At 43.5% G+C, this 26,845-nt stretch overlaps 1 protein-coding gene across 2 annotated transcripts in view; it reads right to left on the reverse strand.

Moving 5' to 3' along the window:
* Positions 1-26,845, reverse strand: part of LOC310800502 (AMP deaminase 3-like) — a 38,686-nt gene that overhangs the window by 3,862 nt on the left and 7,979 nt on the right. For both annotated transcript variants that reach the window (XM_083663112.1, XM_083663111.1), the window contains 13 exons: positions 20,520-20,742; positions 19,448-19,619; positions 18,546-18,711; positions 17,639-17,858; positions 15,531-15,660; positions 12,974-13,168; positions 12,312-12,443; positions 11,169-11,332; positions 10,487-10,613; positions 4,544-4,707; positions 3,573-3,693; positions 2,094-2,267; positions 906-1,016 (listed from right to left, as the gene is read on the reverse strand). In XM_083663112.1, the coding sequence (XP_083519238.1) occupies positions 906-1,016; positions 2,094-2,267; positions 3,573-3,693; positions 4,544-4,707; positions 10,487-10,613; positions 11,169-11,332; positions 12,312-12,443; positions 12,974-13,168; positions 15,531-15,660; positions 17,639-17,858; positions 18,546-18,711; positions 19,448-19,619; positions 20,520-20,742 (2,099 nt within the window). The remainder of the gene's footprint in view (positions 1-905; positions 1,017-2,093; positions 2,268-3,572; positions 3,694-4,543; positions 4,708-10,486; positions 10,614-11,168; positions 11,333-12,311; positions 12,444-12,973; positions 13,169-15,530; positions 15,661-17,638; positions 17,859-18,545; positions 18,712-19,447; positions 19,620-20,519; positions 20,743-26,845) is intronic.

The raw sequence follows: 26,845 nt of genomic DNA on the forward strand, positions 1-26,845 counted from the left end.
CCAGTCTGCAGCACACTGTACCTGGTGAGAGAGGCCACTCTGCAGCACACTGTACCTGGTGAGAGAGGCCACTCTGCAGCACACTGTACCTGGTGAGAGAGGCCACTCTGTAACACACTGTACCTGGTGAGAGAGGCCACTCTGCAGCACATTGTACCTGGTGAGAGAGGCCACTCTGCAGCACACTGTTCCTGGTGAGAGAGGCCACTCTGCAGCACACTGTACCTGGTGAGAGAGGCCACTCTGCAGCACACTGTTCCTGGTGAGAGAGGCCACTCTGCAGCACACTGTACCTGGTGAGAGAGGCCACTCTGCAGCACACTGTACCTGGTGAGAGAGGCCACTCTGCAGCACACTGTACCTGGTGAGAGAGGCCACTCTGTAACACACTGTACCTGGTGAGAGAGGCCACTCTGCAGCACATTGTACCTGGTGAGAGAGGCCACTCTGCAGCACACTGTTCCTGGTGAGAGAGGCCACTCTGCAGCACACTGTACCTGGTGAGAGAGGCCACTCTGCAGCACATTGTACCTGGTGAGAGAGGCCACTCTGCAGCACAATGTACCTGGTGAGAGAGGCCACTCTGCAGCACATTGTACCTGGTGAGAGAGGCCACTCTGCAGCACATTGTACCTGGTGAGAGAGGCCACTCTGCAGCACATTGTACCTGGTGAGAGAGGCCACTCTGCAGCACACTGTTCCTGGTGAGAGAGGCCACTCTGCAGCACACTGTACCTGGTGAGAGAGGCCACTCTGCAGCACATTGTACCTGGTGAGAGAGGCCACTCTGCAGCACAATGTACCTGGTGAGAGAGGCCACTCTGCAGCACACTGTACCTGGTGAGAGAGGCCACTCTGCAGCACATTGTACCTGGTGAGAGAGGCCACTCTGCAGCACATTGTACCTGGTGAGAGAGGCCACTCTGCAGCACACTGTTCCTGGCGATCTCACACACATCACAGGTGCTCAGCTTCCACAACTGGGCTGCGATGGCATACTCCTCCATCAAGGCCTCCTGGAGGGCGTTGAAAAGAACATCAGTAATGATGAATTATTAAAGTAAAATCAGTTAATTATTTATTTTAATAATACACAATTAATTATTTAATTAACAAGAGATCATGTACAGCCATCCAATATAATATCTGAAACGGTAAGTCATGACCCAAACGCAAAGTGAAACAATGACTGGCATTATACTTGCTTATTACACTTACGAAAGACATTCGTCATTTGACGCATTGATTAATGATTAATATGATATTACTATAAGCTAAAGTAGTTGACAAGTGTTTGCCAAACAAAAACAGTCCAGCAGGACTTCAGTAATCAAGGAGTCCTTTTTGGAGCACTGCCATTAGTTACCAGTAATTTGATTAGAATACCACAGAATCAAACAGACTTTGAGGCCATTTACACCTGGCGTTAACATGCGTTTTCTGCGATCAGATTGCAATCAGATTGTGCTTGACCACATTAACCTGATTACATTTACACCTGGCGTTAACATGCGTTTTCTGCCATCAGATTGCAATCTGATTGCAATCTGATGGCAGAAATGGTTGTCCTCTCAATCCGCATAAAGTTGCTGTATCCAGATTGAGAGGACACATTGCATTTACACTTGTGTTCAATCTGTACACAATGCATCCCTGACCACCTCCAGAGGTGGTTTGGCCGATCAGATTGCAATCCTTCTTCAATGCGTTTTGGGGGTGTTTACACCTGGCATTTCAAGTGATAAAACACAATCTGATTGCAATCTGATCACAGAAAATGCATGTTAGCGCCAGGTGTAAATGGCCTCTTCTTCACTGCAGAGTGACATGATTAGTTGTTAATCAGAATCGACTAGTGTGTAATGTAACGTGTAATAGAAACAAATAATACGGTAAAAAAGAAAAAGCATAATAAAAAACGACTAATTAGAAAAAACTCAAAACTGTACTTTTGTTATGTGGATTGTGAGAGTGTTTACTGCAGCTAAATCAAAGTAAAGCCTGGTCTATCTTCTCTTGCATTAGTTTTCAATATGTCAGCAAATAAAAAAACATTGATTTAGCAGGCCCCTCCTCGCTCCTGCGGCTCTCACCTTGGTGTAGTGGAACTGCATGGGGTCGTCGGTGGACAGCGACACACACAGGCCTTTGTGGAGGAACTCTCTCAGCGGGTTCTTGGAGTACTCCAGGAACAGGCTGTTGTTGCTCAGTGGCGACATGGCGATGGGAATCTGGGCCAGATAGTACAGGTACTGCAACACCGGACTCTGTGGAGGAAGAGGTGCAGACACCACAGCATTAGTGAGCATATGATGAGTAGACACCACAGCATTAGTGAGCATATGAGGAGTTCATCTACAAAATGCTATCTCTTTCCTCTGGCGCACAGGAAGTGATGCATTTTATTTAGTTTGGAATACATATCAAAGAACTTATATGGAAAGAAATGACAGCTCCATATTGCCCCATTGCAACATCAGCGCCCAGCAGCCTCCGCCATTTTTTATTTTCGGAAGCGTGACAGCGCCAAAAGAACCTCGCACAGGCTCGCAGTGGTCAGCTGCGGTAGTGCTGGCCCCTATAATCAGCCTCTCTAAACAGTAACTCAACGGGAGAACACTCTAAATTTCGTGGATTCACATCTTTTCTGGGCGTACTGCAAATCTTGATTGAAGTGGTGTAGTGCAGGGATGTAAAACAACAACCATATTGTGGAAACGAAGCAAAATTTTTCGTTTTCTTTGTTTAGTTTTTTCAAGATAAATACCTAATGAAAAGGACCCGAGGTTCAACTCCCGTTGAGTTACTGTTTAAAGAGAGGCTGATTATAGGGACCAGCGCTACCGCAGCTGACCACTGCGAGGCGCATTCTGTTTCCAAAATTGGCCGGAGTGTCGTCTCTTTCCTTCCATGCTCTTTGTCAATATAAGAAGTGGGTCGGTAGCATGCATGAGCAGCGATAGCCACCATGACTGAACAGAGAAAAGAGCGCCACCTACTGAAACTCAAACTTCATCAACATCAAATCCCAAGAAAAAGACATCACAGTGGTCTGTGTCAAGTGCATAGCAATATAGCTAAACAGTCACGTGACTTTCTGTGACGTTTCCTGCCCCGGAAGTCAGTTCCCCATTCATTTACTCTATAGACATTTCAAAAAGTCCTTATATGACATCCTGTATCGTGAGTGAACATAAAACATTTCAAAACTATAACTATATAAGAGGATGTCTTATATTTAATTTAGGAAGTAAACCTTACTTTATATCCGGTAAAGAAGGATTTTCGCAATTCCTTAAAATAACTTTCTTACCACTTACATGCTCTCGAAACATTACTTCATTTTTAACACTGAAACCTTGCATCTTTTGTAATCTTTTGGCAATGAAGAAAAATTCAAATTTAATGATATTGGCACAAAATACCAGGTATCAGCAGCACCTTCAATCCAAATCCAATCCAAAATGATCATTATTGGTGTACAGTCTATGGTCTCAACATTCAAACCCCTCCCTATTTGTGGAAGCCCAGTTATGGGAGCTGGAGACCAGTTATGGGAGATGGAGACGCACCTTCTTGAGGTTGAGGCCGTGGGAGATGTTGTCTGCAGTGAGGAAGGCGGAGACCAGATGGGTGATGGAGCCGGCCTCGCCACAGTGCGGACGGAACTGGAAGGTGTTCAGTCCACGCTCCCTGGACAGGGACAAAGAAAGGTGTTCAGTCCACGCTCCCTGGACAGGGACAAAGAAAGGTGTTCAGTCCACGCTTCCTGGACAGGGACAAAGAAAGGTGTTCAGTCCACGCTCCCTGGAGAGGGACAAAGAAAGGTGTTCAGTCCACACTCCCTGGACAGGGACAAAGAAAGGTGTTCAGTCCATGCTCCCTGGACAGGGACAAAGAAAGGTGTTCAGTCCACGCTCCCTGGACAGGGACAAAGAAAGGTGTTCAGTCCATGCTCCCTGGACAGGGACAAAGAAAGGTGTTCAGTCCATGCTCCCTGGACAGGGACAAACAATGATGCATGGTAATACAGTCCAATCTGTGGCGTTTCACAAACACAAAGGAGAGATTAAGAGCTTTAAGCAGCTTAGAATCCTGCAAAGCCTGTATTTGAGCCACTCTATAGCCAGTTTCATTACAACGATGATGAAAGTATCAGTATCTTCCATGTAAGCACTCTTTCAAAATATTCACAGAGAGGAGAAACACCAATATATATATATATATATATATATATATATATATATATATATATATATATATATATATATATATATATATATATATATATAAACCAATCTGCAAAAAAATGAAATAACTCCAGAAAAACAGCTTGCTAATAAACTGCACCATATTTAAGAACTCAGACTCAATTTAAAGCTTAAAGTCCTGTATGTATAGAAGACCTTTTCAGAACTTGTGCACTAGTGCACACAATTGTACATTTTTTGGTACTTTATTGTCATCAGATCAGTGCTGGACGTTGTAAGGACATTTTTTCAAGGTTTCTGCATCATGCACAGAAAAAGCCTGCCGGACTTACTTGCGCAGGTTGTTGAGCACCATGATGTTGGCGTACATGTGGAACAGGTAGTAGCTGTAGGGAGGGTTGTCGTCAGTGGTCCACTCCTCAGGCTTGGGGCTTTTGTAGGAGAACATGTGGTCACTGTGTTTGGACTCGTCATCCACGCTGTCAAAACCCGTCACCTGCAGGACAAGACCACAGAGAAAAACAGATCATTAATACAACAGGATGATCTAATGCAACTATTTAGTCTGAGCCTATGTAGAGACGCGATGGTAGTAAGTCATTAAACAAGAGAGCAACTTCCATCACAGGTGTTGTGTTCATTGGTCAGCTGACGTCCTGCTCAACAGTCCAGAAACCACATTATATCACCAGTCATAGGCTAAAGAGACATCTGAAACCACATTATATCACCAGTCATAGGCTAAAGGGACATCTGAAACCACATTATATCACCAGTCATAGGCTAAAGAGACATCTGAAACCACATTATATCACCAGTCATAGGCTAAAGAGACATCTGAAACCACATTATATCACCAGTCATAGGCTAAAGGGACATCAGAAACCACATTATATCACCAGTCATAGGCTAAAGGGACATCTGAAACCACATTATATCACCAGTCATAGGCTAAAGAGACATCTGAAACCACATTATATCACCAGTCATAGGCTAAAGAGACATCTGAAACCACATTATATCACCAGTCATAGGCTAAAGGGACATCAGAAACCACATTATATCACCAGTCATAGGCTAAAGGGACATCAGAAACCACATTATATCACCAGTCATAGGCTAAAGGGACATCAGAAACCACAGTATATCACCAGTCATAGGCTAAAGGGACATCAGAAACCACATTATATCACCAGTCATAGGCTAAAGGGACATCAGAAACCACAGTATATCACCAGTCATAGGCTAAAGGGACATCAGAAACCACAGTATATCACCAGTCATAGGCTAAAGGGACATCAGAAACCACATTATATCACCAGTCATAGGCTAAAGGGACATCAGAAACCACAGTATATCACCAGTCATAGGCTAAAGAGACATCTGAAACCACATTATATCACCAGTCATAGGCTAAAGAGACATCTGAAACCACATTATATCACCAGTCATAGGCTAAAGGGACATCAGAAACCACATTATATCACCAGTCATAGGCTAAAGGGACATCAGAAACCACATTATATCACCAGTCATAGGCTAAAGGGACATCAGAAACCACATTATATCATCAGTCATAGGCTAAAGGGACATCAGAAACCACATTATATCACCAGTCATAGGCTAAAGGGACATCAGAAACCACATTATATCACCAGTCATAGGCTAAAGGGACATCAGAAACCACAGTATATCACCAGTCATAGGCTAAAGGGACATCAGAAACCACATTATATCACCAGTCATAGGCTAAAGGGACATCAGAAACCACATTATATCATCAGTCATAGGCTAAAGGGACATCAGAAACCACATTATATCACCAGTCATAGGCTAAAGGGACATCAGAAACCACATTATAGCACCAGTCATAGGCTAAAGGGACATCAGAAACCACATTATATCATCAGTCATAGGCTAAAGGGACATCAGAAACCACATTATATCACCAGTCATAGGCTAATGGGACATCAGAAACCACATTATAGCACCAGTCATAGGCTAAAGGGACATCAGAAACCACATTATATCACCAGTCATAGGCTAAAGAGACATCTGAAACCACATTATATCACCAGTCATAGGCTAAAGAGACATCAGAAACCACATTATATCACCAGTCATAGGCTAAAGGGACATCAGAAACCACATTATATCACCAGTCATAGGCTAAAGGGACATCAGAAACCACATTATATCACCAGTCATAGGCTAAAGGGACATCAGAAACCACATTATATCACCAGTCATAGGCTAAAGGGACATCTGAAACCACATTATATCACCAGTCATAGGCTAAAGGGACATCTGAAACCACATTATATCACCAGTCATAGGCTAAAGAGACATCAGAAACCACATTATATCACCAGTCATAGGCTAAAGAGACATCAGAAACCACATTATATCACCAGTCATAGGCTAAAGAGACATCAGAAACCACATTATATCACCAGTCATAGGCTAAAGGGACATCTGAAACCACATTATATCACCAGTCATAGGCTAAAGAGACATCTGAAACCACATTATATCACCAGTCATAGGCTAAAGGGACATCAGAAACCACATTATACCATCAGTCATAGGCTAAAGGGACATCTGAAACCACATTATATCACCAGTCATAGGCTAAAGGGACATCAGAAACCACATTATATCACCAGTCATAGGCTAAAGGGACATCTGAAACCACATTATATCACCAGTCATAGGCTAAAGGGACATCAGAAACCACATTATATCACCAGTCATAGGCTAAAGGGACATCAGAAACCACAGTATATCACCAGTCATATAGCTAAAGGGACGTAAAAAATGTTGCCTTTACTAAGTCTAGTCTAATGTTAACTAACTAACTGATGAAACAATACAGTAAGAAGGGCTCTTTGCTTGACTGTATTTTCTAAGGATGTCACAATATAGACAGTTTTAACTTGACAACAATAACAACCGTCACAACCCACCTGAATAGCCGGTTTACTTCCTGTATACATAGCTGAGCGCAGGCTGATATTCGGCTCATATTAAATGTTAACGTTAGGCCGTGTCTCCGACAGACAAGGTAGCCTATTTCGGTCTTTATGTCTTGTAGTAGTAGTTGTTGTTGTTGATAGTTGCCATAACAACCACCCCTGTCGGAAGGACGTGCACACGCTGGGTAGGAAGCGACGAAGCGTTGTTGTCCCGGAGGCGATATTTTTTTTCGGATGATGGCGAAGGCTATGCGAAGGCATAACCCGCCCCTCTCTGCCTCTGATTGGCCTAGCGTCAAACTTCCATCCAAACACATTCGCTTGGCTATCCTGCATTACATCTCTTTCTACAGTCTGTGGTCAGACCGTCAGACTCAGTGGGTCAGACTCAGACAGACAGCAGTTACGCTTGCTAGCCTGCATGAAAGACCCCAGTGTGTTTATCTTTTTAATATAGTCATATCTATGGTTTATAACGCTGCCACTAATCAGAGGCAGAGAGGGCCAGGGGCGGGTTATGCCTTCTCCATCATCCGAAAAATATATCGCTTCCGGTAAGCTAGCTAGCTAGCTAATGTTAGCTGCTGGTTGGTTGGCTAACTAGCGAATGTTAGCCGTTAGCTAACGTTAACGCGTTAACTAGACAAACACAGGCAGAGCTCCAAAAACAGAGCAATTCGTGATTTTGTTACTGTAGTTTCTGCAGAGTAACGTCCATGTACCTTTATGGATTGCACGGGGTTGACGGGAGGAAGTCGGGGGGGTCCATATATGGTCCGTCCGGTCATGGGGCGCAGGACATTACGTCATCACAGGATAACACGATTGGCTCAGATCTGTTCAAATCTGAGCCAGCCAATCGCGTTGTCCTGCGCTGTTTTGGATCTGTATAAAAGGTGACCGCTGACCGGGGTGAGTGGGGGGAACCAGAGGAGAAGAGGAGGGGAGAGGAGAGAGGGGGAGGATGGGGAGAGGAGAGGAGAGAGGAGGGGCAGACACCCAGGGCAGCCACCCCCACCACCAGGCTGCCACCACCCGGGTCCCACCAGGATGGGGAGAAGAGGAGAGGAGAGGAGGGGAGAGGAGAGAGGGGGAGGATGGGGAGAGGAGAGGAGAGGGGGAGGATGGGAGAGGAGGGGAGAGGAGAGGAGAGAGGGGGAGAAGGGGAGAGGGGGAGGATGGGAGGGGAGAGGGGGAGAGGAGAGGAGAGAGGGGGAGAAGAGGAGGGGAGAGGGGGAGGATGGGAGAGGAGGGGAGAGGAGAGAGGGGGAGGATGGGAGGGGAGAGGAGAGGAGGGGAGGAGGGCGCCGACAGCCACCCCAACCCCCAGACTGCCACCACCCAGGCCAAGTGCCCCTCTGCTGGGCAGACACCCAGGGCAGCCACTCCTACCACCAGGCTGACACCACCCACCCTGCCGCTCACCCTGCCCGGGTCCCACCAGGCGGACCCGGTGCATGGCGCGACGCAGTAAACAAACTCATGTTTCCCTCGTCACCAGTCATGCTGGACATCAGTACAAGTGTGAGATCCCTCTCATTCCCGCAAATATGTAACATAGCCTACGTAAATACAGTCGCCACTAGGGGGGGCACTGGAGCCAGGCAAAGTTTTTTTTTAACACTAAAATATATCTCCCATCCTGAAAATGCGGCAACTAATTTATTTTTTTGCAAGGAGTCGAACAAATACACAAAACACAGCAGCAGTAACAAGGCATGCTTGGGCAGGAGTGCTCCTGTGGAAAATAGTGCCATTCTGATCCCCCATCCGACCAGTGCAGTGAGAGGCAGCAATGTGCCGCAAGGCATCTAGTCTGCCGGAAAGCCAAAAGAAGAAGAAGAAGAACAAGGCAGGCTTGGGGTGGACCATTTTGCTTGGGGCAGCAGCGCAGGCACCATTTATGGTGTAACACACAACACAGACAGGTGATAGCAAACAAAACAAGACCGGTGATGGCAAAATGCCAGGAGCAAAACAAAAGTCAGGATGCCAAAATCGCAAGGCAAAACAAAAAGCAGGAGCAGGCAAGGGCTTTAGACCCAAATAATAATCTGTGAACAAACTTTTTTCAGTCAGCTCCGAAAGCTGCAGCGTTGATATGAGTAAAGCGCATACGGGGGAGGGGGGGGGGGGGTGCATAGTGGCTGGACCCTTCCAGTGCCATCTCTCTGGGCGGCCCTGGTAATGGAAGCGATCATCTTGCTCTATAATGACCAGAATGGGTGTTGTTCAAACTGAACATTTATTTCTTCAACATGCTGCAGCAGAAAGGGAGATAACCAGCCGACACTATTTTCATAGTTAAGCTATGAAGTAGCCTACTTCCCCCCGCAGCATCGTGACATTGAATGAAAGTATAGGCTATAATGGCTCGTTTGAGATGACTTCTGGCTCGCCTGGGAAGCAGGCGAGAGCAGCCGAGTGCAGTCAGCCAATTAGAGGCAGAGAGGGGCGGGTCATGCCTTCGCCATCATGGGGGAAAAAAAGATTGCGTCCCGGAGCTACCCTGAGAGGCTAATAAAAGCTACATGTTACAGAGTAAGCTGACTATCAGTACGTTATTGCACGCATAGGCCTATCTTCACATTTAAACGTTTACATAGCAAAAATAAAAAATAGAAATAGGAGTAGGCTATGTCAGTGTTTTCCCCTGAATAGCTGAGAAAGTGGACACTGTCAATAGTTAGCACTGTGAAGCTGATACAATTCAGGTGGTGGTAACGCAACATTTAAGGATGCCAACCGCCATAAAACCCAGAAGAAGAAGCTGAGAAAAAGGAAGTGCTGTGGGGTTGCAGCTGGTGAAAACCGTCTATATCGTCTCACAATATATCGCGATATCAAAACGTGACAATATGTATCGTTGAGATGAAATCTCATATCATGAGAAAAAGAAGCTGAACATGGTGGCACTGATCTGCATCCGATTGCATGCTTGCTCTCCTTTTCATTGCTTTGTTTGAACAGACGAGGGACGTTACAGACACGGAGGATGAAAATGGTGAAATTACTCAAATTAGCGTGGAGGATGCCCCCTGAATTTAAAAATCGATCGCAAAAAGATCTTGTTAAAATATCGTATCATATCGTTATCGTGAACCCAATATGGTGTATCCTAAAGTATCGTGAACTGAGTGTATCGTGACACCCCTAGTATTTTCTTATGTGGAGATATATTAGGTACCTGTATATAGGGTTCCTCTATAATGGATGTCTTTTGAATGAATATCTGAATATCCCAGAGAAAACTAATGATGGAGTACTTCATACAGATTTCACCTTGACAAGAGTACTTACATATTTTAAGAAGACATGTATGGCTTTGTTCTTCTGTGGATTGACTGTGGCCTCGAACAGAGGGAGGAAAACGTTCTCCAGCATCTTGGCAAAGTTCGGCACTATCTTCCTTGACTTGAAAATGTCACTGCAAGACAAATCAGCTGTCAGCTCGTCTTCCCATGCACAAAACACGCATATTGGTAATTTATTACCTAAATCAGAATAGCCTATTGAGTAATATTGCAAATACTTGAACTATACCCTTATCATTGGCAGCACAGTTACCGCTCCTGCCCAGCTTTTTTGTGTGTTATGAACACACACTTCTGGTATGAGCAAACAAGAGGTGAGAGTTTTGGCAACATTGAGTATTTCTTAAACTATGGGTTGGGACCAAAAATAGTTTGCAGAGATATGACGGACTTCATTCCAGAATGTTATAAATTTATTATTACTGTATTATTATTTTTTGGGAAAAAGTTGGCTTCCTGAGATTTATCCCTAACAAACAAACAAAACAGAAAAAGTAGCAGGTGTCAGTTTTTTTTAAATGGCTGCCTAGACAAGAGATCTAGCATATTTCAATGAATTTGGTTCCAATATCGAGATTACATCTACTCTATTTAGTCCCTGCCTGAAGTACTACAGCGAAAACAGTATTTGTCTGGTTAGGAATATCTCTCTTTCTCTCAGTACTTACTAGATCCTGGGCACCTGGATCATCCAGCGCAGGTTGGGGGAGTGGAGTTTGTGCGTGATGAACCAGCTGGCCAGGTTCTCCCACTCGTCTGCAGAGCGGCCGTAGATGGAGAGCCGCGGCTCGGCATGCTGGTACTTACTCTCCTCCAGCTCATGAGCCACTTCCTGCCGCAGACAGGAAGCACAGGACGTTGGTGATGTTTTCCAGGATAAAGAAAAAAATATGAATGGTGGTGAGAGACGGCGAGAGACGATACTTTTTTGATCCCGTTTGAATTGCGCCCTGAGGTCCACATGTACATTTTGTCAATTTAAAAGATAACTATGCGTGTCAAGAAAGTCGCAGTTTGTCCTGAAACTGAAACGTAACGTTTAGTTTTGTATGAAACCGCTCAAACGACTACATCTCTCGTGTCGCACATTATACGTCAAGCCATCGACAACATGGACTGGCGGGAGAGACGTCACTTATGCTACTGGTTGTGCGTAGTCTTTCTGATTTATAACTTACAGTGCCACAGTTTTACCACAAAGTGCGACTTTCTTGACTTGCGAAGTTATCTTTTAAATTGACAAACATATGTGTACCCCGTGGCACAATTCAAACGGGATAAAAAGAAAAGTAACTTCTCCCTCCGCTCACCACCATTCATGATTTTTTAAGACACTGGTGCGCATAGTGTCTGAGCGGAAGGGGAGGAGTTACTTTGGCTCTCTATACACTACCAGTCAAGAGTTTGGACACACGTTTTTGATCTAAACGTGTGTACTTAGATGCTTGAAATGTGTGTCTTAGACAAATATAAATAGTAAAGTTGATGTCGGTGTATGAATTTCTTTCCAAAGTCTGTGCCTTTCCATCAGGGCAAAGAGTGACTACCGGTACTTAAAATAATCTGACATATAATTTGATTAGTTTAACACTTTTCTGGTCACTGTATAATTCCATTTGTGTCATTTCACAATTCTGATGTTTTTGCTATTGTAAAATGTGGAAAATAGTAAAAAAAAAAAAAAAAAATGTAGTTTGTCCAAACTTTTGACTGGTAGTGTATGTGTGCAGTAGAGAAAGGGACATAATCTACCTCAAATAAAAAGGCAAAATGTTTGATATGGTGCTTTTATAATATTATGTTTACTATACCTTGATGAGGCGTGCAAAGTATTCTCCTTTGATGTCGTTATCCGTTTTAAGATAAATCTCTCGGAGTTCGCTGGCTCCCACTGGGTTGTACTTGGAGTTGAACTTGTCGAACCGATGGAACGTCTGTCTTCCCTGGGAGAATATTTCGTGAGAGAGGGTGAATCGTAACGTAATGTAATGTGATGTGAATCTCATCTATTGGCAATCGCACTTTCCAGTCCAGCAAAGTGATTGTATTGATTATATTCAGATTGCACATGCAGACTCAGAGGACTTTGCATGCGGCTCCAGAAATAATTGCATAACATCATAAGAAGTGCATGAACTCCCGTAATTGCATCCTCGTGTCAACAAATGCAGGTTGGCTAAACATGTGCTTTAGCTTTGTGCGGACTACAAACATGTGCTTTAGCTTTGTGTGGACTACAAATTCATTATTGGCACGCACATACAGCAGGGTCATTATTACGCAATTATTGACATTCAAATGAATATTCAATAGAGGCACAAAATGACAGCAATTGGCGTCAACAACATTGGATTTCTACAAACATTATGCAATCCAGATCATATCAATATGTCAGAGGTGTCAGGCTATTGGAATAGTGTTGGGTGTTTTAAGAAGCTCAGGGGGACTCTTAAAGTGGAGGTTTTGTTCTTACAGCGTGCACGTCCAGCGAGTCCACGGTGAGGTCGTAGGGGTCCATGGTGAGGTTGTCGAACACTTGCTTGAGGGTGAGCTTCTGCGCGCCCTTCTCCAGCACCACGCGGTCTGCCTCCGTCTGGTACGTGGTCTGGATGAAGCTCAGCAGATGCTTCTGGTTCATGCAGGCGGCAGCGTGGATATGCGTGTCCACCTGGGTGTGATGGGAAACAGACACAGAGTCAACATTCACATGGCTTACCCCTCTCTGCAGGAGATACATTAAGAAGTGTGTTTTCTATTTATTCTGAATAAATACATTCCATAAAAGATTCTAACTTTCACCTGGTTAGTAGGGGTGGGGGAAAAAATCGATTCACCTAAGTATCGCGATTTTTAATGTCACGATTTTTTGGATCGATCTTTTATTCCAGAATCGATAATCGCAAATTAAAAAAAAAAAAAAAAAAAAAAAAAAAAAAAAAAAAAAATTTTTTTTTTTTTTGGGTGCTTGCAGTCAGGCCACTCACTGAACAGCAGGCCAGGCGCCGCCTACTGGTTTACTAGTGGTTTTATTACTTTATTAGTTAGTCTGAAGTAATAATTACACTTCAGGGTTAAAGTGGGTGCATCTCATTGTAAAATTGGACCCAAATCTGGCTTCAAACGGCCCAAATTTCACGCGCGTTGGCCCATATCGGCCTGGCCTGCTTGGTATCTAATGCCCGGCCTGAATTATGATCCCAGTCCGCCCCTGTTTTTAACTATATCGCCCAGCCCTACTCATGATATATAATATACAGTCTCTAGTGTATGATTCAACTTTTCCCATGTTCTAATCTAGTGTAAAAAAGCAAACAAACTGAAAAAATAAAAGAAAAAAATAAACAAAAATCGCAATAAATCGTAATATCGAATCGCAATAATCGTAGAATCGCAATAATCGTGAATCGCAATATATATCGAATCGGCACCAAAGTATCGTGATAGTATCGAATCGGGAGATAAGTGAATCGGCACAGCCCTACTGGTTAGTCACCTGTTTTTTTCTTAGGAGTTTTTCCTCGTATGTATTGAGATCTAAGGCTGGTGTTGCTGGGTAGATTAGGCTATGTATGATTATGTTATATCTGTGTTATGTCTATGTTATGGTGTTATGTATTGTTAAAATCAGTTTTTGTGTGTGTTGTACTGATGTATGTCTATTGTGTTCTATGGTTTTTTGCTGATAGATCTAGTTTGGCTCACTCTCTGTAAAGGCCTTTGAGGCATGCTTGTGATAAAGGGATATACATACTGTGTATATAAACAAACTTAAACTTGAAGTTGAACTAGTATTTCACAGGATAGGTATTGTAGTGCGGGGACAGCACTAACTCTGCCTCTGCCACCCTATATTTTGAACCCCTTGGTTGCCGATGGACCGCCTGTATAAGGTACTGTACATGTAATGTGATGCTTGTATTTGGGGTCATTGTGTAATTATCTTGTATGTTGTATAGCTAATGTTGCCTATTTGTATGTGCGTTTTATAGGGCTTCTTGAGCATGTGTGTAGAGGGGTAGTTGGGGAGATCCGACCAGGGGATCTACTTACTGTATAGCTGGCGTGTTTTGAATACATTTTCCTTCTGGTTTGTTTCTGTTGGAAGTATAGTTGTATGGGATTAATTTTGTTTTGTCTGCAGCTAGTGAGCCACTGCCTTGCTGGTTTTCTGTTTCTTCTAGTGTTTTGATGTAATTCTAGTGTTTTGATGTAATTTGCTTTAGTGCCATGGTGCCACCCCATCTTGCTGTAAGCCGGTAGCTTACTACGGCCAGTGTATAGATTCTTTGTAATTGTCAGCCCATTCAATCGTCGTTATCAGCGTCTTATCACCCCATTCATATCGGCCAGTAGGGCCCTACTGACCTGCTAGTAGGCGCAGAAGGTCGTTATCAGCGATTCGTTATCAGGAGAGGTTTCCGTTTTCGTATTTTAACGCGTTTTGTTGCTGAATTCTAACGCTAAACCTAACCCTAACCCTCACCCTAACCCTCACCCTAACCCTAAGTTGTTTTATTTGCCTAAATATAAAGTTGTTTGATAACGGGCATTGAAACCTACTGAAACCTCCTAGCAGGTTTATCAGCGATAGGAATGGGGCTGATGACGAACCTACTGAATCTATGGGTGACAACAGTCAGATCAGGTGGGTTGTGTGTCACCATGAGCTTGTATGATGTTAGATGTTTGGCTGTGCTTAAAGCGCTTTTTAATCAACCAAATTATACTTTTCTGACTAATAAAGATTTTGATTTTAATATTACGCTGCTTCCTGGTAATGCATGCTTTAACGGCGTCTGAACCTGTTCGTCTGTGGTTAGTGGATGCCACACTCATATTTTGTACACGTATTGAGAATTATCCAAAAGAACTGAAATACTGAGTTGAGGTAAACAGCTCTTTTATAGCAAAGAGCTTGTTGTCCGACTACACACTGAAGACTCAAGAGGCTCACTGCTGTTGAATACCAGGTGGTTGTTAGTTTTCCTTGATGTGGTCTCTCTGCACTTGAGGACATGATACCAACCAACCTTTCGGACATTGTAGAAGTCTCTGTGTGGAACGCTCTTCAGCTCCTTCATCTCTGCCATTTCATTCATCATCTCATGAAGGTAGAACTTAGAGGCCAAGAAGTTCAGCCGTCTGTGACAGTAGGTTTTCCTGTGAGGCGACACAACAGGAGGCCACAATTTGTGTTTGTTTGAGCACAGGAGGGTTTTGTCAGCACCAACCTGCTTTACTTTCATTATGTTAATACAGACTTTCACACCTGTGAGCTGCCCGGTATTATAACTTCATATGTTAATACAGACTTTCACACCTGTGAGCTGCCCGGTATTATAACTTCATATGTTAATACAGACTGTCACACCTGTGAGCTGCCTGGTATTATAACTTCATATGTTAATACAGACTTTCACACCTGTGAGCTGCCCGGTATTATAACTTCATATGTTAATACAGACTTTCACACCTGTGAGCTGCCCGGTATTATAACTTCATATGTTAATACAGACTGTCACACCTGTGAGCTGCCTGGTATTATAACTTCATATGTTAATACAGACTTTCACACCTGTGAGCTGCCCGGTATTATAACTTCATATGTTAATACAGACTGTCACACCTGTGAGCTGCCTGGTATTATAACTTCATATGTTAATACAGACTTTCACACCTGTGAGCTGCCCGGTATTATAACTTCATATGTTAATACAGACTGTCACACCTGTGAGCTGTCCAGTATTATAACTTCATATGTTAATACAGACTTTCACACCTGTGAGCTGCCCGGTATTATAACTTCATATGTTAATACAGACTGTCACACCTGTGAGCTGTCCAGTATTATAACTTCATATGTTAATACAGACTGTCACACCTGTGAGTTGCCCGGTATTATAACTTCATATGTTAATACAGACTTTCACACCTGTGAGCTGCCCGGTATTATAACTTCATATGTTAATACAGACTGTCACACCTGTGAGCTGCCCGGTATTATAACTTCATATGTTAATACAGACTTTCACACCTGTGAGCTGCCCGGTATTATAACTTCATATGTTAATACAGACTGTCACACCTGTGAGCTGCCCGGTATTATAACTTCATATGTTAATACAGACTTTCACACCTGCAAGCTGCCTGGTATTATAACTTCATATGTTAATACAGACTGTCACACCTGCAAGCTGCCTGGTATTATAACTTCATATGTTAATACAGACTGTCACACCTGTGAGCTGCCCGGTATTATAACTTCATATGTTAATACAGACTTTCACACCTGTGAGCTGCCGGTATTATAACTTCATATGTTAATACAGACTTTCACACCTGTGAGCTGTCCAGTATTATAATTTCATATGTTAATACAGACTTTCACACCTGTGAGCTGCCGGTATTATAACTTCATATGTTAATACAGACTTTCACACCTGTGAGCTGCCCGGTATTATAACTTCATATGTTAATACAGACTGTCACACCTGTGAGCTGCCCGGTATTATAACTTTATATGTTAATACAGACTTTCACACCTGTGAGCTGCCTGGTATTATAACTTCATATGTTAATACAGACTTTCACACCTGTGAGCTGCCTGGTATTATAACTTCATATGTTAATACAGACTTTCACGCCTGTGAGCTGCCCGGTATTATAACTTCATATGTTAATACAGACTTTCACACCTGCGAGCTGCCTGGTATTATAACCAGTTCTCCGAGGAGCAGGAGTAATAAGATGAATGTTGAGTCGTAGAAGACAGGACAGGGAGAGGAAACAGTTATTCAGTTTCCCACCCAGACCGTCAAGAAGGGCAGACCATACAGAGTTTTAATCCTTCTTCTCAAGTCAAGCAAGAATCAGTTTTACCAAATATAAATCGTGAGGTTTGTTGAAGCTGTGCAGGCAGTACATTTAAGCGTATGCAGTTAAAGTCACCATGAAATGAACTACAGTGTAGGCTATCATTAATGATTTAAAAAAATCCAACCAATAAAACCAATGCCTTTTTTATCCAAGGACTGGATTCCATTGGTTTCGACTTCTGAATGACCCCTCCCTGCGTTATATCCCACCCCCACCATTTCATGGTGTCTTTAAGCGTACGCAATAACATTTGTGTTCTCACGTTGGTCCGTCAGCTATCATGGCGAGGACATGGCTCAGGTCGATGGCGAAGGTCTCCAGGTCGGGGTAGGGGAGCGTGCGGGGACACTGCTGCTTCAGGGCCTCTGCGTTGTCGTAGACGTACACCATGCCATCTTTCATCTTCAGCTCGTAGTTCAGATCCTCAGGAATGCCCTCCATTGAGTATGGATCCTCGCCTTCACGAGGGCAAGGCCAGATGTCTACAGATGATAGCAAAATCATCCATGATATATAAATATATATTTGTCTTTTAAGTAAGAAGTAAGTTTCATGGTGATATCTAGTTGCAATCTTTACCCTATTCACATGGAATAAGCTGAATATTGGATAAAGCCAGGTTCAATATTATTGTTTCATTATGTTGACATACTGCATTAGAGCCAGTCACTCCATAAATCAAAAAATGCTGTCAACAGTCATTTAAAATGTTTTTAGGAATAAAAATAAAAATAAAAATCAGGCTATGAATGTTATAAGAACAAACCCCTTGGTCAAAACATTCAGAATATAGATGGGAATAAAACTGGAGAGTTTGGTGTAAGTAAGTCCTACTGATGTGGAGATTTCTGGCTCGAAGTATGAGGAAAAAACTAATTTTGAGAAAATGGATCAAATGTTATATACATCAGGCTATATGATATATGAACAAACCCCTCTGTAAAACCCTTCAGATAGGAAGAGAACTGGAACGTTTGGATCAGAGTATGAGAAAGAGAAAAACTGCCTTTTTATTCACCTGGGGTGCCTCACCTTAAGCGTAGACGAAGGAGATAGATTTGCAATTAGAATTTTGACTGTCAACCAATATTTTTGCCCAATGACGAATTCCTATATGTTCTGTTTTTGGTGAAATAGTTAGGCCATGACATAATGCCCCAATGTCCTACCTGGCAAGATCTCCGCCTCCTCCCTCCACCTCTCATTCTCGGCGCTGCGGAGGAAGCGGGCGGCGGTCCGGGGGAAGCGATGGTAGGCCAGCCTGGAGTATTTCTCTCTGATGAACAGCGCTTTCAGTAGACTCTGGGCTGCCTGCTCATAATCCTCAACTGTGATCTGGAAATGTGAACGTTCCAATCCTTTAAAAGGCTGTAGCTCAAAATAGGTTCAAATATTTAAAAGTATAATCATTTTAGTTGGATAATTGTTTTTACCAGATATGGAAAATGTTATATGCCCTTTAGTTTTCCCTAAAATGGCTCACTAGAATGGTTAGCATTCTTCATTGACACCATGGGACACAGAGATGTAACAACAAGTGTCTGATGGAGACCTAAGTAAAATTCTAAACGTCAAAATGTCTCTTTAATAGCTTTGTCTAGTCTTGTCTGTTTATAAAGGCCTTCACTTTAATATTCTGGATAAAAGCTTTTCTGAGCTAAATGTGCACAGGTGACAAAAAATGCATTTATAATCTGGCAGCCATTGTAAAGGTATCAGCCAAATGGCCAAGACAGTAGATTCTAATTCTATCAATTCTATTTCTATGTTTGTTTGTATTAACTGAGCAAAATCTTTTCAAGCTAGAACAGGGCTAAAATTTGGAAGCAACTCAACCTTTTCAGACTGTTCTCTTTCACTACAATCTCTTTCAGTTACAGCTCTTTCACTACAATCTATTTCAGGTATATCTCTTTCCCTTGTCCGGATGTTACATAATTAGCCATTAGGTCTAGTTACATTATTCGCACACCAATTCTCCACTGGACCACCATGATGGCGCCGGACGTGGTCGCTACATTGGCAACCTAAGCCTCTATTATGTGTAGTTCCACATGGACATGCCACTCACCCCTGCACAGTAATCTCCACTGATGGTGACCCTCTGAAACTCTGGAAAGTTCTCTGGGAGAGGAGGTTCTGGTGCGGTCGGGGAGAGCAGGGGGGAAGATACACCCCAGTCTGCTCCCTCAGGTATCTGCAACGACACCGACTGTGAACGCTTCATCCTAAAACTCTTCTTCCTGGAGACACACAAGGAGGAACAAACAATACTTACAGTCAAACTAAAACCACTTTAGCCTATCTGCAACCCGTAAGTTGCTACTGTATGTTTCAGGTGTGAAGAGGGAATTTCCCCATTTTATTTGTTACTAGTAGAAATATCGCTCGCTCCATTAGCGTGCCTCGCATGATTCGCACACTCGCCTGCTCTACGCTGAGCAGTTGTGTGCCATGCCGTGCGCGCCGCACCCTACGCCTTAGCGAGATTATATCTTATTATTGATTTTGTGTTACATTTAGCATTTAGCCCATCTCAAACTGTCAAGATCAGCCAGCCAATTACATGTTTTCAAAGCTGTCTTTTAAAAGAGGACCACATTGGAAATACGTTTTTGAAACTTTCCGTGTTGTTTATCCTTGATTATTTGGGTGAAATAAACATCAGAGATGCTTTGCTACAAGCAGAAACTGCAGGCGCTACTTGAGATGATTTGCAAACTCCTCATGGTGGTATTTCTTGATGGAAGGGTGGTGGTCAGAGCATTCGCATTGTTGGGAACCCTTCTGCATCTTCAGCAGGTATCTCAGGGTCACCAGCATTTCGCCCCTTAGCCTGAGTGAGACAGGCTGAAGATTAGCCTTCGCCTGCAGAAGGCTTCCAACTGCGAGCTCTTATCAACCACAACCATATGGAGCTGCCATATTTAAATGAATGCATGTATGCATGAATGAGGTGCATTTTTTCTGATTATTAATGCTCCTTAATTTGGAAACCAATCTACCAATAACTTTTACTTTACCTTCTGAATTGGCCTATGGCCCACACCACAACTCATCTTTTCATCCATTTCTCTTTTCTTGTGACAACTGCAAATGCTCTGCAGCAGAAGCATTATGAATCAAACATCTCTCCATCTGACCTCTTAGCGGTCTCCACAGACTGCTGCTCCGCCAGCTCCTTCTGCATCTCGCGCTCCCTGTCCTCGTGCAGGCCGATGGGACAGTCCTCCGGCACGGTGAACATGGCCATGACCTCCTTGCCTTCTTCCTCCTTCAGTGCGGAGGCGTAGACCTTCTCCGCCAGCAGACGCACCTTCTCATCCACCTCACTCATGGAGATCTTGGGGAACTGCCGTCCCATCTCTGAGGCAAGAGAGAGAAACATTAACACTCTAAAATCATTTTTGAACGGAATGGTTTTTGTCTTCCAGAGCAAGGCTGTTATTAGGATATCTCCTCAGACTTGCAGTGACAGGTCGAGTTTGGGAGATGAGGCATGGATCTTCATTGATCTACCTGTGTAGACCTGTGTAGGCCTACAGTGAGTTTTGTGCCTCATGAGGATTATCTCCCTTTTGTATTTTCACTACAGCTAAAATAGTTACAATGCCATTCTCCCATGCTGGACCACTTTACATTACTTTACATGATAGTTATAGTGCTGTTAAGGTGTACAACGTTATTGCTATACATGGTAATACATCCGCCATCATGGTGCCAACAGTAGTAGTTATTTGATTACATTTCCTCTTATTGCTGCTTAGTTACGAACACTTCAAATAGGCTTTTTGTTTATTACTGGAACCTGACAGGGTAATTTCTATGTAATAACAGTTTTAGCGTCCATTTAATGTGCTGACATGTTAAGCATGCAGTGAGATGTCACTGCCGTTAATGAAAGACAAACATCTGTCTGGTGGCAGTAAATAAATACAAACAGCAGCGAGGTCAACATGAGACGTAGACGTTCTAGGTGAAGGGAGGGGTGAGGGGTGAGCTCAGCATGGTTTGCAACACCTCTTAAATCACGCATGTCTGCAGTGGCTGACTCAGGTTACTCAGGTTACAGTCAACTCATCACTGGCCACCCTACACAACCTCTACACAACCATGCATTTCATCACCCTACATGACCTCTGACCCCAAGGACAGGGTTCCCATGGGTGAATTTGAGGAAAAAATCACAAAGTTGAAAGTTTTAAAAAATAGACATAAATGGGTCATTGGAAGCGCTTATATTTATATATTTTCTATTATGTTCTTTTGATAGTTTTTTTTTCAACTTAACGTTAGTAAATAGGTAGTCTCTCCCCAGACTCAAATATGACGTTGAATCGCTGCGCTCTGCATACTCCATAAATGAGTCTGTGCCACTTCACAGCCACTGCTGGTTTTTGATCGGCCTGATCGGCTGCAGCAGCAACGTGTCTTTAGAAGATTGGTTGACAGTTGATGCGGTGACAAAGAGTGTTCTTCTCTATTGTGGTTGCTTTGCAGCACAGTAATCTATGAAATCAAACAGAGTGGTTCCTGTCAGAAACGCAGTTCCTTTTTTACTGATTGGAGAAAGCTATTCCTCTATTCTTACTGTAAGTGGAAAGGGAAATTCTGACCATTTGCTGTTATAGCCATCGCTGTCTGCATACCATTACTTGGGTTCCCAAGATCTTTTTCGGTGGGAAAATTGCTGTGTTGATTTAAAACGACCCGATTCTGGTCCATACCCATGGCATTGACTATGGTCCTATTTTCAGCACACATTCTGTGGATTCATGTTTTGATCAATGCTGATGAATGACACCGGAGTTATTTTGACGGCGGCAACATTAATTCACCTCCCTGGTTTAAGCCTTTTAGGTGTGACAACTTCTGTTGCTAACTTGCTATCCAACATCCCCTCAGTACTGTTTACTATTTTGATCACCATGTCATCACTGCTGCTAATAATATAAGCGCTCCAGCCGCTGTGGGTCACTTGGCCAGTTTCCAATTTGAATCGTAGTTATGTCTGTGAAGCTACACCGCTACATTTAGCACCATTGTATCAAATGGCAACCTGCTTCCCCCGCCCACCGAATGCTGACATGCAACTCTATCCATCTGATAACCTTGAACAATCCAGCCGCCTTCGCAGATGACACCATGAACATATTTGACCCCACGCAGGGGCAGTTTTCTGACACCGTCAACATATTTGACCCCACGCAGGGGCAGTTTTCTGACACCGTGAACATATTTGACCCCACGCAGGGGCAGTTTTCTGGCACCATGAACATATTTGACCCCACGCAGGGGCAGTTTTCTGACACCATGAAAATATTTGACCCCACGCAGGGGCAGTTTTCTGGCACCGTCAACATATTTGACCCCACGCAGGGGCAGTTTTCTGACACCGTCAACATATTTGACCCCACGCAGGGGCAGTTTTCTGACACCATGAAAATATTTGACCCCACGCAGGGGCAGTTTTCTGGCACCGTCAACATATTTGACCCCACGCAGGGGCAGTTTTCTGACACCGTGAACATATTTGACCCCACGCAGGGGCAGTTTTCTGACACCATTTGCCCCCCATGCAGGGGCAGTTTTCTGACACCGTGAACATATTTGACCCCATGCAGGGGCAGTTTTCTGACACCGTGAACATATTTGACCCCACGCAGGGGCAGTTTTCTGACACCGTGAACATATTTGACCCCACGTAGGGGCAGTTTTCTGGCACCGTGAACATATTTGACCCCACACAGGGGCAGTTTTCTGGCACCATGAACATATTTGACCCCACGCAGGGGCAGTTTTCTGGCACCATGAACATATTTGACCCCACGCAGGGGCAGTTTTCTGGCACCGTGAACATATTTGACCCCACGCAGGGGCAGTTTTCTGGCACCGTGAACATATTTGCCCCCCAAGCACATTTAGGAAGCCTGCATTGCCGGCGAGCCTTCCCAGCACGTCGTGTACGCTGTCCCTACTGGAACAGCTGAGCACTCTCACAGACGAGACCATCACATCCCGTCTATGGAAACTTGACCTACACTAGTCAGTATATCCTCCACTCTCTCCACTGGCTCCCCGCCAAAGAACGCATCAACTTCAAATGACTCCTCCTCACCTTTAAAGCCCTCCACAGCCTGGCCCCCCCTTATCTGACTGACCTCCTCCTCCCCCATCACCCCTCTCGAACCCTCCAATCCTCTTCCACTGCTACCCTCACCATCCCACCATCCAAACCCAAAAGCTTTGGTGACCGAGCATTCTCCAGAGCATCACCCCGACTTTGGAACTCCCTCCCCCAGACTGTCAGAGACTCACCCTCACTCTCCACTTTCAAATCCCGACTAAAAACCTACCTGTTGTCCCAAGCTTACAACCTGCCCTACCCTCAACCACCTCCTCCACCCTCACCACCTCCATCTCTCCTTCCCTCTCACCCCTGTCCCTCCCTCACGCTCCCTCCCTCCCCTCTGTTTTCCATACAGTATATCCCTGACTAGTCATCTTAATTGTTATTTTGTATCTGTTTTGCCTGTTGCTTGTTCATTACTTTTGCTATTGTTACTTGTATCTGTTGCCTGTTGCTTGTTTCTATTTGTCTTGTTTTCTGTTGATTACTGTAAACGGCTTTGGGTCATTGAAAAGCGCTATATATAAAAAATAAAAAATAAATGAATGAATATATTAGTAGGGGGGGGGGGTGTTGGGAAATCGATACAGCATAGTATCGCAATATTTTGATGTGGCAATATTTGTATTGTATCGCACAAATGCAAAGTATCGCAATATTTTATGATATAAATTGTCAGGGGCATGCAACATTTATGACAGGTTTTTATGACAGTGTTGGTCAGTCCATCTGCTTGACAATTTTTCTGCAATAAAAATGATTGAAGTGAGATGAACAGACTGGAAACTTTATCTTAGATAAAACAGATGTTGACAAAGTCTTTCTTTGGGGACATAATTTGTAGTGGAAAAAAGGTAATAAATCGCAATATCGCAATACTCAATATATGGCAATCGTAGCATATCACAATATCACAATACTACAGTATCGTATCGTGATCGCGCGTGTGCAATAAAATGTGACTTTATTCTGATTTGTATGGATCAACTTGAGTTGTGCTCGCGTGGGAATTAATGTAACTCCAAAAGGCTAACAGGTCACCAACATAACAACTGACCACATCTCACTGATAGTAGTCTGTTTAGAAATATCCCCTTTATTTCAGCTTTATTATTATCTGCTTTATCGGGTTTTATCCCATTATCTGCTTTATTTCAGTTTGTTTAGGAAGTGGACTGACCATCACTTCTGAATGCTTGAGTGCCTTGGGTCATAGGCGTTCACTGACCGTTACAATTACCGGTATTCAAAATTGTCGTCACACAACACCCCGGTGTCTTACCTTCCTTAATGATTCGGGCCATGTCTGTCTCTGCCTCTCGAGTCTTTCAGCTTTCTCGTGCAGACCTTTTGTCTGCCTCTGTCTCTCTTTCGGGCTCCCTAGCTCTTTGCTCTTTGCTGTGGCGCCACTCTTCTTGTTAATGTCAAGTCACTGGATGTGGAGTCTCAGTGGGCACTTGTAGTGTTGCTGGCACCTCTTGACACTGTCCAGGCTGCTCTCGAGTCTATCTGCTCTCTCTCTCTCTCTTTGCATCTACGAGGTCTCTCTCCTCTGGTGTGTTTCACTCCAACTGCCTCTGTCCCCGCTTTGCCCCGCTGTTTATTTGCTCCTGCGCCTGTGACGCAGCTGCTGCCTTGAGTGTCCCCGCTACCCCTCTATTTTAGGGTGTTGCGAGCGTCATGGCAACAGGGCCTGCCAAGCTGCTATGTCACTAATCGCTCGTACACTAGCATGAGGGCGACCTTCTGTCTCTGACATGGGGCAATGAGAGGGAATGAAGTAGCATGCCAAAGTCATTTGACCCATGTGAACGCAGCCAATCTTTCAACCGGGTGTAAACAAGGTGGACTGATACTCCAAGTCACCATGAAGCGGCATTTTGAGAGCGTCTTGCTTCCTTAATGTGATGTATTTCCTGTTGAAACAGGATGTTGGGGGCGGGACATAACTCAGAGAGGGAGCATTCAAAAGTGTTTAGCTGATCAGCTATGGAGAGAAAGGCAGTTTTATTTGATACGAGGAGGGGAGGGACGGACCTATCTTTTCAATTATGTAAATCTACATATTTTTTCATATTCCTATTTTCTCATTTGTTATACACTGAATGCATCTGTTTAGTTTAGTTTATTTTCATATACTGTATGTACATATATTTATTGTATGTATATATATTTTTTAAATCTATTCAGTCTTCTTTTGTCTGTCACTAATAAAAGATTAAACTGGACAGACTTTATTCGTCACAAACACCACACCATATGCGCACACACACACACACACACACACACACACACACACACACACACACACACACACACACACACACACACACACACACACACACACACACACACACACACACACACACACACACACACACACACACACACACACACACACACACAGCTTAGGGCTTTATCCCTGTGGGGCAACAGCACTACCACACTGCACCACCGTGCCACCTGGCAGTGATTCCCATCCAGGGGTACGTGTCATGTAGCCCCCCTAGGCGTACTTGAGCAGCTTGCAGGGGCTACATGGAAGGATTGGCATTACGATTTATTTCCAAAATGATTACTGTAATAATAATAATAATAATAATAATAATAATAATAATAATAATAATAATAATAATAATAATAATAATAATAATAATAATAATAATAATAATAATAATAATAATAATAATAATAATAATACAAATCCAAGTCATTTCATAAGCCCATTGCTAAAATACTACGTGGACGTGCACGCCATGATTAGTTCCCCCTCGGCAGGTGTCAACTGTTATGCAATTCTGTGGAGAGGTCAGGTTCAGACATGTCAAAACTGCCCGCCATCCAACTAGCTAGCAGACATGGATGGTCCAGTTGCTGTCGTGTCAACGCCAAACGCCGGTGGTTTACTTATAGAATATGTGTTTTCTCTGTATCGCAAAGAACACACATGAGTGAGCGGGTAGTAGTAGTATTGGCAAAACAGCTCAAGGGGTACATAAGACAACCACTGAGCTAAGGCACGGCCATAATAAGGATGTGAAGCAGACTTTGATTTGAGATCAACAACAACAATTAATAAGTCCAGCACCCTGTACTACGAAGCTAGTTTAATGCCTTATCCGAGTAAGTTTGAGTTTAAACCTGGTTTAGCCGTACTACAAAGCAAGTTAACTTTCAATCACCATGGCAACTGACGCTGCAAAGCTAACCTGGTCGCGACCAGGATCAAAATCCATGAGAGACCCATATAATCGGCTCTCTGGAGTCACTCACCATTCATAAGATCGCCATATGAAAAATAGATTGCAGTCAACTGAGAATAGAACAAGCAAAACATTC

Source organism: Poromitra crassiceps (genome assembly GCF_964638095.1).
Source record: "Poromitra crassiceps genome assembly, chromosome: 30".
Lineage (NCBI taxonomy): Eukaryota > Metazoa > Chordata > Actinopteri > Beryciformes > Melamphaidae > Poromitra > Poromitra crassiceps.